Source organism: Oncorhynchus gorbuscha, linkage group LG24, assembly GCF_021184085.1.
Source record: "Oncorhynchus gorbuscha isolate QuinsamMale2020 ecotype Even-year linkage group LG24, OgorEven_v1.0, whole genome shotgun sequence".
Taxonomy (NCBI): Eukaryota; Metazoa; Chordata; class Actinopteri; order Salmoniformes; family Salmonidae; genus Oncorhynchus; species Oncorhynchus gorbuscha.
Genome location: NC_060196.1, coordinates 53,420,008 through 53,434,902, shown reverse-complemented (window position 1 = coordinate 53,434,902; position 14,895 = coordinate 53,420,008). Strand labels below are relative to the sequence as shown.

Genomic DNA, 14,895 nt, shown 5'->3' with positions numbered 1-14,895 from the left:
CACAGTTTATTAAGTGCAAGGTCTGATAAAGTCAAGACCTTTAGGTCAAAACGTTTGCACTCAATCAAACTGCCTTTAACTAGCCTAACGTTTTTCCTGGCGAGGTCACGTGGGCAGGAAAAACTCTGGGCCCTACTATATTGCTTCTGTAAAAGAAATAAGACTTTCATATTCACCGTGGGTGTATTCTTATCTGTTGCAGGCGGTTCAGTAGCTGTTTCAACACCACTACTCTTGGTCAGAATCTCATCAAGAATTACAGCATCATCATCATCTTCTTCATCATCCCCTTCTTCAGCATCCTCTTCTTCATCGTGGCTGTCACTCCCAGAGTCTTCCAGTCCAGAGAACACACTCTCCTCGCTATCTGAGAGGTCTGCATCGTCCTCCTCCCCAGCCTTCTTCTCAGTGACATCTTTGTCAAATATGGGAAGCTGAAATATCAGAGACAGAAAAACAGACACATACAGATTTGATGGGCGAAACATGAATGAGTAAGCACTTTAACGGACACAATATGAATATAGAATCTTCGAACGTTAGCTAGTTACCTGACCGAAGTGATACATTGGCAATAGCACAGGGATGCTTGCTAGCTGATCAAGGTGACAGACAATTAGCTAGTTACTATCTATACAAAAACATCCGTACTTATTTTATTACCAAATACATCAGGGGGATGTGATTAACACACAAAAGTTAGTTCGGGAAAAAACGGCAGTGTTTTAGCCTGCACTTACATATTTTCCTGCATAGCCAACGTGTTAGCCGAGCTAGCCTAGCTATGTTTTAGCCGACGTTACCCTTTTACCGCATATACATTTCAAAAATACTTTCGTACCTGGTCATCGTCCTCTTCAACAACTCTTTTCTTCGCACTCTTTTCTTTAGCTTTACTCATGGTGCTGTTTTTCTGTGATTCAAGATTCACCGTACGCATGCTTCTTGAACGTCAACAGCCGACCATGTGGGACTCCGGTAAGAGGTCAAAGTTGAAAGTTGAACGTCTGTTTTGAAACTGCGGTTTCCTAGAACGATTATAAAAATATAGATGATATGATTTTTTGTACATAACATAATTTTATACCTAAAGCGATTCAGCCTAAATACGTTGCAAATTGTTAATTGAGGTCAAAGTAAAACATTTAAAAAAATAGTTTTGGTGTATTTTATATTTTATCGTTGCATCTTGTGTTATACTATTTTATAAATACTATAAGTTAACTATATAATATTTTGGCATTTAATTCATGACATTTTAGTTGTGACTTGTGGATATATTAATATTGTTCTTCCTCTTGATGATGTCACACAATGGCGACCACCATGCGCCTGTGCAATGGCCTTTTTCTACGCACTTTGTAGCTGTGTCTTGTTGATGGAAATTTCCGTTCATAATAGTTTCTGAATTATAAGTCATATATTCACTCGTTTCCGTCATTGCCAAACGGAATTATAGAATTGTTACAGCAAATATCGAACTGTCAAGAGCACTGGACGTCTTTCCCTTGTGCTATTTTTTTGAAGTTGATCAACTTTTGAAGTTATTATTTTTCGTTGATATGGAGTTCCACGGTGGTGGGTCTGGTGGGGTCGTGGTCAGTGGCAGTAACGTACCTGCATTTCTTACGAAACTTTGGACTCTTATTGAGGATCCGGACACGGATCCTCTGATCTGCTGGAGCCCAGTGAGTTAGCATTAGTAGCTAGCAAACTAGTTATCTAACCTGCTAGCTAGCTGCTGGACATCAAAGTAAATTAACACAGACTTGGTTCGCTTTATAGACAGTTTGTCAATCAAGATGGTTTCACATTTCATATGTGATGTTAGCGGGGTATCACTTATATATAGTTAACGTTAGTTCACTGTAGGTTTTATCATATAACTAACGTTAACTAGATTATCTAGTGTTAGCTAACTTCCTAACCAGATTATACAAGTAACGAACTCTTGTTGAGTCCGAAAGATGTAGCTAGGTTAGCTATCCAGCTAGCTAACTGAACAATTTAGCTAATTTGGTCAATCGTGAAGGTGATACATTTATTCAGCGAAATTAATCAGCGAAAAAAAACTAGGCCAAGGGCCGGGGAGCTTCGTGGCGGAATGTCTTGTTAGTCCACGCGTCAGCTGTTCCTGGGTGTCAAATGATCATTTTCTAGCTATGTTAGCAAGCCACCTGTCTGCAGCTAACTACTTAATTTGGTTAACTGTGAGTGTAGACAGTATGTAGCTGTATCTGTGTCCAAAAAGCCATGCAAAAAAAAAACAAATTGTAACTCGCTAACGTTAGCTACAGCATTGTAATGAGAAAAGGGGGTGTGTGAAAAGGGGTGTGTGGCTGTGTAAACAATTTGACAGCCTTTTCCCTTTGCTAGTCGTAATGTTGGAATTCTCAGTAGCCAATAAATTTATGTTACTCTAAGTTATACAGTTAACGCCGGGTCATTATGTCTAAAAACAAATCTTATCATTTATGTTCACAAATCAAATTTTTTGTCACATGCTTCATAAACCACAGCTGTAGACTAACAGTTAAATACTTTCTGGCTCTTCCCAACAATTAATAGAAAAAAGATTAATAGCACGAGGAATAAATACACAATGAGTAAAGATAACTTGGTACCAGTATCGAGTCGATGTGCAGGAGTACGAGGTAATTGAGGTAGACATGTATGTACAGTGCATTTGGAAAGAATTCAGACCCCTTGACTTTTTCCACATTTGGTTATGTTGAAGCCTTAATCTAAAACAACATAGTTGATAAATGAAAGGTTTGACATTTGCCAGTTTAATAAACATTTGCCAGTTTAATGGAAATATCAAATTTACATAAGTATTCAGACCCTTTACTCAGGACTTTGTTGAAGCACCTTTGGCAGTGATTACAGCCTTGAGTCTTGGGTATGATGCTACAAGCTTGACATTTCTATTTTGGGAGCTTGTCCCATTCTCTGCCAGTCCTCTCAAGCTCTGTCAGGTTGGATGGGTTGCTGCACAACTATTAACAGGTCTCTCCAGAGATTTTTGATTGGGTTCGAGTCGGTGCGCTGGCTGGGAAACTCGAGGACATTCAGTCTTGTCCCGAATCCACACCTGTGTTGTCTTGGTTGTGTGCTTAGGGTCAGTGTCCTGTTGGAAGGTGAACATTCACCCCAGTCTGAGGTTCTGAGCACTCAGGAGCATGTTTTAATCAAGGATCTCTCTGTATTTTGCTCAGCTCCTCTTTCACTCGATCCTGACAAGTCTCCCACTCCCTGCCGCTGAAAAACATCCCCACAGCATGATTCTGCCACCACCATGCTTCACCATAGAGATGGTGCCAGGTTTTTTCCAGATGTGACGCTTGGCATTCAGGCCAAAGAGTTCCATCTTGGTTTCATCAGACATGAGTCTTGTTTCTCATGGTCTGAGTGTGATCGGTGGAGTACTGCAGAGATGGTTGTCCTTCTGAAAGGTTCTCCCATCTCCATAGAGGAACTCTGGAGCTCTGTCAGAGTGACGGTTTTTGGTCACCTCCCTGACCAAGGCACTTCTCTCCTGATTGCTCAGTTTGGCCCAGGCAGCCAGCTCTAGGAAGAGAGTCTTGGTGGTTCCAAACTTTTGCCATTTTAAGAATGATGGCGGCCACTGTGTTCTTGGGGATCTTCAATGGTGCAGACATTTTTGTTTACCCTTCCCCAGATCTGTGATTTGACAATCCTGTCAAAGGAGGGTTTGTCATACACCGGATAGGTGTTGTGAAATGTGTTGTTTTGTGGAACAAATTAGGATTAAGTGCCTTGCTCAAGGACACATCGACAAATTTTGTTTTACCTTGTTGGTTAATGGCCCAACGCTCAAACAGCTAGGCTACCTGCCAATTTATTATTCTTATTTTATTAAATGTCAAATTATGTTGCTGACTAATAAGGAATGATCTGGCCTCTACCTTTTGCACTCATTGACCCTGAGGGTGAAAGCGTAGACAGTCATAATGATGTTTTCTCTTACTACTGGGTAGGAGACAATCCTGTGTGTTGATGCGCTGTCTATCCAAGGGTGTCCTCTGTTTATGGACTCTGGTCCAAACAGCGGACTTCTATCTGTGCATCCTTTTCCCTGAACGTGAATAAATAGCAAAATAACTGACAAACATTCAGACAAAACACTTCTATTGCGCTTTGGCACTGGATCATTTCAGCTGTCATTGCACAGGAATTGCTTCACAATGGTGAAGTTGTAGGAGGTTTTGTGTGTGTGAACTAACCCCAGAATATTGAGATTATGTACAAGCAAATATACTAATTAGGACATTTTCTTAACTGATTTGATTAAGTTTTTAGGATGCATTGCCATTAGCGGCCGGCGTCATTGTTTTCTCTTTAACCTACATAATCAGTAAGTTCTTGCGTCATGATCCAACTTGTCCATTGCCTTAGACTTCACACCATTCTCTACCTTCCATAATCAGTGTAAGTAGAGCCTTTATCAGACCCAAAGTAGTGAATTAGTTTATCTTTGTCATAGGCCAGCCAAAGCAGCTTAACTTGATTCTTACTTTAGTCCATTTTTATTTTGCCAGGGAGTCATGTTGAGACCAATGTCTCTTTTACAAATGAGCAGTGGTTATAATTATAGGCCTAGCCAAGGTAAATGGGTTGTGCACTATTTATTTAAAGGGATAGAGTAGATGAAGGTCGTTATGCCAAAATAATTTACTGTTCTTTCTCTTCCTTTACAGAATGGCAACAGCTTCCATGTGTTTGATCAGGGCCAATTCTCCAAGGACGTGCTTCCCAAGTATTTCAAACACAATAACATGACCAGCTTTGTACGCCAGCTCAATATGTGTGAGTTGTCATTTATGTATTTAACATGTTAGGCATGGCAATTATTATTTATTTATTTTTTTTTTCACCTTTATTTAACCAGGTAGGCTAGTTGAGAACAAGTTCTCATTTGCAACTGCGACCTGGCCAAAATAAAGCATAGCAGTGTGAACAGACAACACAGAGTTACACATGGAGTAAACAATTAACAAGTCAATAACACAGTAGGAAAAAAAATGGGCAGTCTATATACAATGTGTGCAAAAGGCATGAGGAGGTAGGCGAATAATACAATTTTGCAGATTAACACTGGAGTGATAAATGATCAGATGGTCATGTACAGGTAGAGATATTGGTGTGCAAAAGAGCAGAAAAGTAAATAAATAAAAAACAGTATAAAAACAGTATGGAGATGAGGTAGGTGAAAATGGGTGGGCTATTTACCAATAGACTATGTACAGCTGCAGCGATCGGTTAGCTGCTCAGATAGCTGATGTTTGAAGTTGGTGAGGGAGATAAAAGTCTCCAACTTCAGCTTTTTTTTTTTTTTTTTTTTTTTTTGCAGTTCGTTCCAGTCACAGGCAGCAGAGTACTGGAACGAAAGGCGGCCAAATGAGGTGTTGGCTTTAGGGATGATCAAAGGAATTCAAACGTGTCATAATCATATATGCAATATCGTTTAGATGAGAGGCTCCTGTATAGTTTGAATTGCTGTCCTTATTTTGTTTGTCTATATACTATGGTATTTATGGTATGACACATGACATAGTAATTGCCACATCCCACACAAGGCTAAAGTAAGTATAGTGTAAACCGAAAAGTAGAAAATGTTATGTTGAAGAGAGATTATACTAATGTAAATCCACACTTATACTTTTACATTTGCCTCCAGCATCTACACTGATTGGTTCTGGGTGTTTTGGTAGATTCTACCTAATTATTTGCTTATATTATGATGAGCCTTTAAACCTGCGGTGTCAAACTAATGTTTCCCCAGGGGCTGCATTCGGTCTTCAACGAGGTCCAGAGGGCCACACCAAAAATTGGTTATGTTTCCTTGCAGTCAAAGTTGGGGGAAAAGTCCTCTATCCGTAATTGTTTTAATTTCCGATGCTCACTAACTGTAGTGATTTAAAAACTATATGACTATAGGTCCATTATCCTTACTCCACAGTTTCCATTTGGTTTAAGTAATTTTAATGTATATTGAGTTAGTTTTTACTCAAACTGCCCATCGGCCAGATTAGACCCCTTTTTGGGCGGTATCCGGCCCCGCTGGTCCCTGCTTTAATTAGACTCAACGGAGGACTTTTTTTAATAGATGCTATTTCTCTGAAGTTGAGGTAGATGTTAAAATGTATTTCTCATACTGTGAAAGCCTTGTGCTTTTTGTTTGTCTCTTTAAGCAATAAGGTTCGGGGGTGTGGTATATGGCCAATATACCACAGCTAAGGGCTGTTCTTAAATATGACACAACGCAGAGTGCCTGGATACAGCATTTAGCCGTGATATATTTGCCCTATAACACACCCCCTTGTGCCTTATTGCTATTATAAACTGGTTACCAACGAAATTAGAGCAATAAAAATAAATGTTTTGTCATACCCGTTGTATACGGTCTGATATATCACGGCTTTCAGCCAATCAGCATTCAAGGCTCGAACCACCTAATTTATAATTGGTTATATAATCCATTTACGTTATTTATTAAGACTGAGAAGACTTGGAAGAGGAAGATATAATTGCATGCAATGACCTAGAAACCAGGCACATTTTAGAAACAGTAAATACAGACAAGGTAATTGCCACGTCTCTAGAAATTGAATGGTAGTGTAATAGTAAACTGTAAGTTGTTGTTCTAACTTTCTACAGACGGCTTCCGCAAAGTAGTCCACATTGAGCAGGGCGGTCTGGTGAAGCCTGAGAAGGACGACATGGAATTCCAGCATCCCTACTTCATCCGCGGGCAGGAGCCTCTACTTGAAAATATAAAACGGAAAGTTACCAATGTAAGTGCAAAAGGATGAGATGGCTTCGTGTGACATGTGTCTGGAATCGCCTATCAAACTTTTCTTCATACTGGGCTTGACATAGCCTAGACAGTATTACCAATATATAAAATGTATCGTCAGGCTCCTCAGACAGACAGCATGTCAGACAGCATGTGCTCCAAGTTCTTGGCCTGCCCTTCTGCACTCCTCCCAGGCCAGATTGAGCTGATCTAGGGGCCTCTGGAGCCAGACAGCTGAGGATGGGAGGATTAGAGAAGGCAGGCCAGGGAGATGGTAATCTGATGTTGCCTGACACAGCCACTTCTACTCTGCTCAGTCTGTTTATTTACAGCCGCTTCCATCTGCACCTTGATATAGTCTGCCTCGGGCCAACTGATCAGTTCAGGCTAAAAACTGATAACCAAATCATACTCTTTTCATTGTGTTTCCATTGTCTATCCCTCAGGGTTCCAGTCGGGGCCAAGGCCTACACTGAAGGCTCGTTTTTATCTCTTTCCCTCCTCACTTTAATACTTTTCTTTTGCTTTAGCAGTTTTCTTTGCTTTAACCATTTCGTCATGTTCACTCTCCCTTTCAGGTGTCCAATGTTAAACATGAAGACCTCAAGATGAGCTCAGACGATGTCTCGAAAATCCTGACCAACGTGCAGAACATAAAGGGCAAGCAGGAGACCATAGACTCCCAAATCATCGCCATGAAGCAGTAAGTGAAACGTTGAGGTATATTCTGATTCAACCTCATGCATATTAGACGGTCGACTCAGCTTAACTAATACATTGAAGGGAACCAAATCAAACAATGTCTAACAAACCATAGTACAAAGTACAAACCCCCAAGTCCACAACTCCACATAGATGCAAGATTCAAAAACAGTTTCAGAATTGACTGCCCCTTGAATGAGCCAAAAACGCTCTTCACCAGCTTACCCTTTAAGTTCCACACAATTAGATAGTCCCCCCACCCCCTTGCTGCCGTGTTGCTATATTAGCAAGTATGCATACTGTGTGTCCCTATAGTGCTGCAGTAGCCTACCATGCTGCATTAAGGCGGTGTAAGCCAGTTTATTTAAAGCTGATGCTTAGGCTGCATGAAGCAGGATTCCTAAAGGCCTGTCATAGGCTGAAGTACTGTATACACACACTATGTTACAAAACGTATGTGGACACCTGCTCATCTAACATCTCATTACAAAATCATGGGCATTAATGTGGAGTTGCAGAACAGTTCTTGTGCTGACGTTGCTTCCAGATGCAGGTTGGAACTCGGTGGTGAGTGTTGCAACCGAGGACAGGCAATTTTATGCGCTAAGCATTTCAGCACTCGGCGGTCTGGTTCTGTGAGCTTGTGTGGCCTACCGCTTCACGGCTGAGCTGTTGTTGCTCCTAAACGGTTCCACTTGACAATAACAGCACTTAGTTCATCAAATTTCTGCCCTGGTTAACTGACTTGCATCTGATAATGCCACATTGAATGTCTGTCACGTAGAGTAGGCCAGAAGCATATACTGAAAAACCTATCCTCTATCACGTAGAGTAGGCCAGAAGCATATACTGGAAAACCTAACCTCTATCACGTAGAGTAGGCCAGAAGCATATACTGGAAAACCTAACCTCTGTCAAAATAAAAAGATGGCGGAGCCGCAAATGTGCTTCAGGGTGTTTATTTACAAAGTGATTCTGGAACAAAAACAACAGTACTGCCATCAAACATATACCTTATGGGACAGCTAAACACAATGCTGCCCCATTCACAGTACTGCCATCAAACGTATACATTATGGGACAGCTAAACACAATGCTGCCCCATTCACAGTACTGCCATCAAACGTATAGCTTATGGGACAGCTAAACACAATGCTGCCCCATCCACAGTACTGCCATCAAACATACCTTATGGGACAGCTAAACACAATGCTGCCCCATCCACAGTACTGCCATCAAACATATACCTTATGGGACAGCTAAACACAATGCTGCCCCATTCACAGTACTGCCATCAAACGTATACCTTATGGGACAGCTAAACACAATGCTGCCCCATCCACAGTACTGCCATCAAACATATACCTTATGGGACAGCTAAACACAATGCTGCCCCATCCACAGTACTGCCATCAAACATATACCTTATGGGACAGCTAAACACAATGCTGCCCCATCCACAGTACTGCCATCAAACGTATAGCTTATGGGACAGCTAAACACAATGCTGCCCCATTCACAGTACTGCCATCAAACGTATAGCTTATGGGACAGCTAAACACAATGCTGCCCCATCCACAACTCAATCCAAAATGCCTCCCCATGAACTGAAAGAGAGACTCCTTTTGTAGGGCTAGCCCCTCCCCTCAGAACAATTAACACCAATTAATTAAGCAATTAACTCGTCAAACCTACATTTGCCATTAACTAAACATACTAAAGTATATAAATTGCAACATGTTTATCAAAAAATATCACAACATAACAGTTATAAAATGACATTACTACTGACAGTGTCTTTCAAAATGCACATTTACATTAATGAGCCATTTGGGACAGGCACTACAAAGTCAAAGGCCCTCATTAACATTGGCATGGCCCAACTTCCTTGGTGTTCACCAACAAACTATCCGGTTACCAAGACTCGTGAAGAGGGTACGACAAAACCTTTTTCCCATCAGGAGACTGAAAATATTTGGCATGGGTCCCCAGATCCTCAAAATCAGCTGCCCGTCAAAGATGACCAGTTGCATCACTGCCTGGTAGAAACATGAGGGAACAGAACAAACAAACAAAGCGCTCATCCACAACCTCGATAAGTATAATAAATATTGCTTATATTAACTATGAACATTGACATAAGTGTGAAATGTATGTATGAAGACAGAACTTAAGTTGTGTGTCGACCCACATTGTTAACTTATCTGATAACGGAGCAGGGAGGAGTGATGAATGTGTGTGTGCGTTAAAGAACCAAATGCTGTCCGCGGCCAGTGACTGACTTCTACATCACAGTCATTGAGCTCTTCAGTAAGGCCATTCTACTGCCAATGTTTGTCTATAGAGATTGCATGGCTATGTCCTCGATTTTCAGCTGGAATAGCCGAATCCACTAATGCTGGCACCTGACTATGTCCGTGTGCTGTTTAAATCTACAGAGCTATCATAAATTATAGCTTTCAAAACATTTTTCACCAGCTTTAAACAATTATTAATAGAGTATGTCTATTGATATACATTCTTATGGTGGTAGAACATAAAACCAATATTTAAAAATGCTAAATGCCTTATTTAATCTACAAAACAAAAAACTTTCAATTGAGAGTTGGACCTGGTCTGTTTCCATGTTGTGATCAAGTGTGTGTCCAGGTTTGGTTTGAATTAGGTTCAGGGTTTGTTTTGTGTGGTCTTTTTCTGGATGACTTGATCAGACTGAGTTCCATGTTTTGTAGCAGTAATGATGTGGATACTGACATAACTCAGCCTGGTTAGTTATTGGTTATAATGTCTTCATCAGATGTGGTTTCAAAGTGGAGAGTTCCCATTTTGTAGCAGTTATGTGGGATAACCCATTGGGTTGTGTCAGTGTGCCTGACTCTGGGACAATATAATGGTGGCTCATCTTTCAGGACACCACGTTGCCATTCTAAAAGCATGAGGTTCTTCTCATGCGGCTGGGATGATGTGGGTGTGCTGTTCACCAGCTGCCTGTAGCCCGTCCGGGTGCATGTCAGAACCCACATCATTATTACAATCCTTCCTACACGCGCACACAGGCGCGCTTGGGTTCTCCAGCTGGACCTCACCCTTGGACTCTTCATTGCCACCGAGGGCTTTCTCTCCTGTCCCAAACAGGTTAATAAACCAGACTTTTTCTGCATGGTACCATGATGCAATACACACAGCAGATTTTATTGTGACCTCATTCATTGTGTCCATCGGCACAGCATGACAGTCTCTCACCATGTCTTAGAATAGATGGGGTTATTTATCCAATTTGCCTATTTGATTAAGATATGTTACTCAAGAATGATGGCTGTCCATCACCCGAGGTGGGTGGCTCTCACGCTTTCTTAGGGAGAAAAAAAACCTGTATTGTTCTCTATTACCACATTCCACCTCCCCTCTGACCCTTGAACAAATCTGACGCGCCAAAAAGTAATAGGTATGTTTCCAATTATCTGATCCTGTTCACATGTCAAATAATCCCTCAGTATTGGTTAGAATGGTGTTCTGGGTTGGGGCCTATGGTGAGGAATCCACACCTGACCCTATAAATCCCTGTTCGTCTGCCCCACAGGGAGGTCAGCACAGATGGTGGGCTTTTACAGGGCAGAGTGGGTTTACAAGGCAACAGAGACCGCTGATAAAGGACCTCTCTTTCCCACACTGGAAGTATGGGGCCCTGTAGCACTCCGATGGCACCCCAGTACTCATGTCCTTCAACCCTGGTTTGGTCGCGGTTTTAATATCCCATCAGTGTGCTGGAGGTTCTTAAGGTTAATGTGGGTTACTCTGTAACAATGCCAGGATGTAAGGCCTAAGCTTTGATTATCAGCAAATGTATTTTTCATTTTGTCCTCGAAGCTAGGCCTAATGTTTGTTTTTTTTTGGGGGGGTTCTAGAATAGTTTCATTTGCAGAATCTGAGAGTAACCCTAGTAAAGACATAAGACTAAAATGCTAAACAAACTCTGAAATATCTAAAAATGTGTATTATGTTTATTGTGGCAGCACCATTTCACCAGATTTTGATTATTAAATATTTTATGATGGAGCCAGAAGACATTTCACCAAGGTATTGTCTAGCCTGGTTCTAGAACTGCTTACTCTGTTTGATAACTCCAGTGGGACTGAGACCATAGGAAATTGCAGGACAGCACAAATAGATGTGGGACTGGGCTAGGTGTTGTCTGAGTCCAGGGCATGTAATTTAATGTGAGACATGTGTATGGATGAATCAGGCCCATGAGCACACCTACAAAGTATCTGAACCAGAGTCTGAGGAGCCAGGCTTTAAGAGCCAGGTGGAGTGGCAGGGTCTTTATAGACTGCACTAATAAAGCTGAATAAACACATCGCGCTAAGATCTTTCAATAGCCATTAACTTAACAAAATAAACTGCCTCAACTATTCTTCCAATCTTTACCAGCGCAGTCAAAAATCTGCTGTGCCTTGATAGGTGTTCCACAGTATGGGTGGGTGTTAAAGATGAGAGCCTAAACCACCCCCCCCAATCTTGGCTACATGTACTGTGGAGATTTAGGTCCGTTAGGGATGACCTGCTGTTCTGAGATTTTTACTTTCTGATCTATTTCAAATATGCTTTGCAATGGGTTATTAGGCTATTCAACGTAGGAAACAACATCACAATGTCAAGGACTGCTGTCAGTACAGCAAGCATCCATGACATACCCTTAGGGGATGTCATGGGATTGGAAGGGAAATGTACGGTCCCTGTATTCCATTTAAAGTTCAATGGATTAGTTATGTGTGGTTTATTTATCTGTAAACGAGTATCCCCTTTGTCTTTCCAGTGAGAATGAAACTCTGTGGAGAGAGGTGGCCAGCCTCCGACAGAAACACGTCCAGCAACAGAAAGTCGTCAACAAGGTAAAAGATAGTTGCGTTACCTGCCTCTTCTCTGACCACCCAGAACAAGTAGCCTCTTCTCTGACCACCCAGAACAAGTAGCCTCTTCTCTGACCACCCAGAACAAGTAGGCTCTTCTCTGACCACCCAGAACAAGTAGCCTCTTCTCTGACCACCCAGAACAAGTAGGCTCTTCTATGTTTAACATAGTAGTTCATGTGAATGAATGGGAATGACGTTCACTATGGAAATAAGGATTTATTTCTTCTCATAAAACATGGGACCAACACTTGTTGTGTTTTTAATATTTTTGTTCAGTGTAAATCAACAAATATTTTCCTGTTAACTAGAGCTGGGACCATAAACTGAACATTATCAACACAGACCATACCAACCAATTATCGAGTCTGTTTTATTGATATCGGAAATCACGATAAGTAGCCTGTACTAGAGAAATGTGATAGTAACAACTGTTAAGTTCATGTTTTAAGTATCCCTATAGTTCTGTTATTATGGTGCTATCATCCTGATATTAGTAGCCTGCCCAGTAGTCTGACTAGATGGACCTGGCCTGAGTGTGATGGCAACTATGTACTAGGGTGAAGTAAACATTGTTAAACTGGAACCTAGTTGTGTCATTTTGAGTTAACATTGGTAGCAGAGGATGGCTAATAACTACAATGTGCCACCACACTTCGATGAGAAGAGGTCGTATGAAAGTTAGAAATTAACTTTGAATCTGGACACAGGTTACTAATCTGGATGACAGAAAGCAAGCACTTGCAGTGGTATTATCACTTGAGGGAAGAGTGAAACACACAGCACTGGAAATATCGGTGGAGGATTTGAAGGATGACGGTATGATAACTTTGATCAAGGCACTGGATTCTGTGTTTGCAATGACAGACTACATAATTGATTTCGAATGGACTACATCATTTATTTTGAAGTAAGTACGCAAGTACGACATGATTCTCCCGGATGCCATGTTAGCTTTCAAGTTGCTATATTCTGCCTTTCTGGATGGGAGCGAGAAACATTTGTCTTTGACTGCTTGTACTGTGCTGACTTGCGTCATTCAAGTCAGCACTAAAACGGATTTTTGTTGAGATGACTTGTCACGCCAATAACTGATGGAATGCAAGTGAGTGACGCGGCATATTACACTGAGCAGCAGAGAAAAGGCATTAAAACATTCGCGAGACAACCAGACGAGCGCGCCATTGCCCAACACAAATCCACTGGACAGGTATGGAAGGAGATCAACATGTGGTATTTGTCAAAGCACATACCATTGGGTTAAAGACTGTCCTTATACAAATGAACAGGTTAAACTAACAGGAAATCTGAACACAGATGGAGCAGTGTAACATTACACTGTTTTCAAATGAATCTGCTTCTGATACTGAGATCTTTATAGTTGAATCCTTATGATCTGCTGTTATTGATACTGTATGTACACACAGTGTGTGGTGCAAAATGTCTTGATAGTTATGTCAGTGAACTAAATATGAAGTACAAAATATAATTGACACAACAGAGCTTTCATATTTGGAGATTGGGGAGTCCGTGTAAGAATAAGATTCTGACGGGGCACATGGAGATTCTGAGGGACACTGAGCACATGGAGATTCTGAGGGACACTGAGCACATGGAGATTCTGAGGGACACTGAGCACATGGAGATTCTGAGGGACACTGAGCACATGGAGATTCTGAGGGACACTGAGCACATGGAGATTCTGAGGGACACTGAGCACATGGAGATTCTGAGGGACACTGAGCACATGGAGATTCTGAGGGACACTGAGCACATGGAGATTCTGAGGGACACTGAGCACATGGAGATTCTGAGGGACACTGAGCACATGGAGATTCTGAGGGACACTGAGCACATGGCTACAGAAGAAAAACAAAGTATTGTTAACTTCACAAACATTTTGGACATGCTACAGTTGACAGACTTCAGAAGTTACTCAGCAGTTTTGGGAATAATAATGATGATGATCAGTTTTGAGACATGCTAAAAATACAGCAAACCTAAGCCCAGACCAGCTGTTGGTTTGCCACTGGCTTCCAAATACAATGAACCAGTGGCTGTAGATCTACCACTTCACACGCTTCAGCACTGGGAGCATTGTGAATAAACCACTTCACACGCTTCAGCACTGGGAGCATTGTGAATAAACCACTTCACACGCTTCAGCACTGGGAGCATTGTGAATAAACCACTTAACACGCTTCAGTGCTGGAAGTATTGTGAATAAAAAGAAACCCAGTGAAATCTTCAAGCACTTCATTCATTCCTGGATATGTGTGCATGGCCCACCCCAGAAATTGTACAGTGACAATGGAGAATTCAATAATAATGAAATAAGAGAAATGGCTGAGAAATTCAACATGGAAGTAAAGACAACTGCTGCATACAGTCTATGGAGCAATGGACTTGTGGAGAGACACAATCAAACACTCACAGAGATCATGCTGAAAATGAAGCAAGACA

General features: G+C 41.4%; 2 protein-coding genes across 3 annotated transcripts in view; one reads left to right on the top strand and one right to left on the bottom strand.

The window, feature by feature from the left end:
• The window catches only part of LOC124013064 (ribosome biogenesis protein bop1-like), a 98,090-nt gene extending 97,090 nt beyond the window's left edge, over positions 1–1,000 (bottom strand). For both annotated transcript variants that reach the window (XM_046327206.1, XM_046327208.1), the window contains exons 1-2: positions 842–1,000; positions 177–434 (exon numbers count right to left, since the gene is read on the bottom strand). In XM_046327206.1, the coding sequence (XP_046183162.1) occupies positions 177–434; positions 842–940 (357 nt within the window). In that variant the 5' untranslated portion in view covers positions 941–1,000. The remainder of the gene's footprint in view (positions 1–176; positions 435–841) is intronic.
• A 312-nt stretch (positions 1,001–1,312) lies between these two features.
• The window catches only part of LOC124013065 (heat shock factor protein 1-like), a 29,401-nt gene continuing 15,818 nt past the window's right edge, over positions 1,313–14,895 (top strand). The window contains 5 exon segments of the mRNA XM_046327209.1: positions 1,313–1,688; positions 4,722–4,830; positions 6,682–6,818; positions 7,399–7,523; positions 12,339–12,414. Coding sequence (XP_046183165.1) covers positions 1,563–1,688; positions 4,722–4,830; positions 6,682–6,818; positions 7,399–7,523; positions 12,339–12,414 — 573 coding nt within the window. The 5' untranslated portion in view covers positions 1,313–1,562.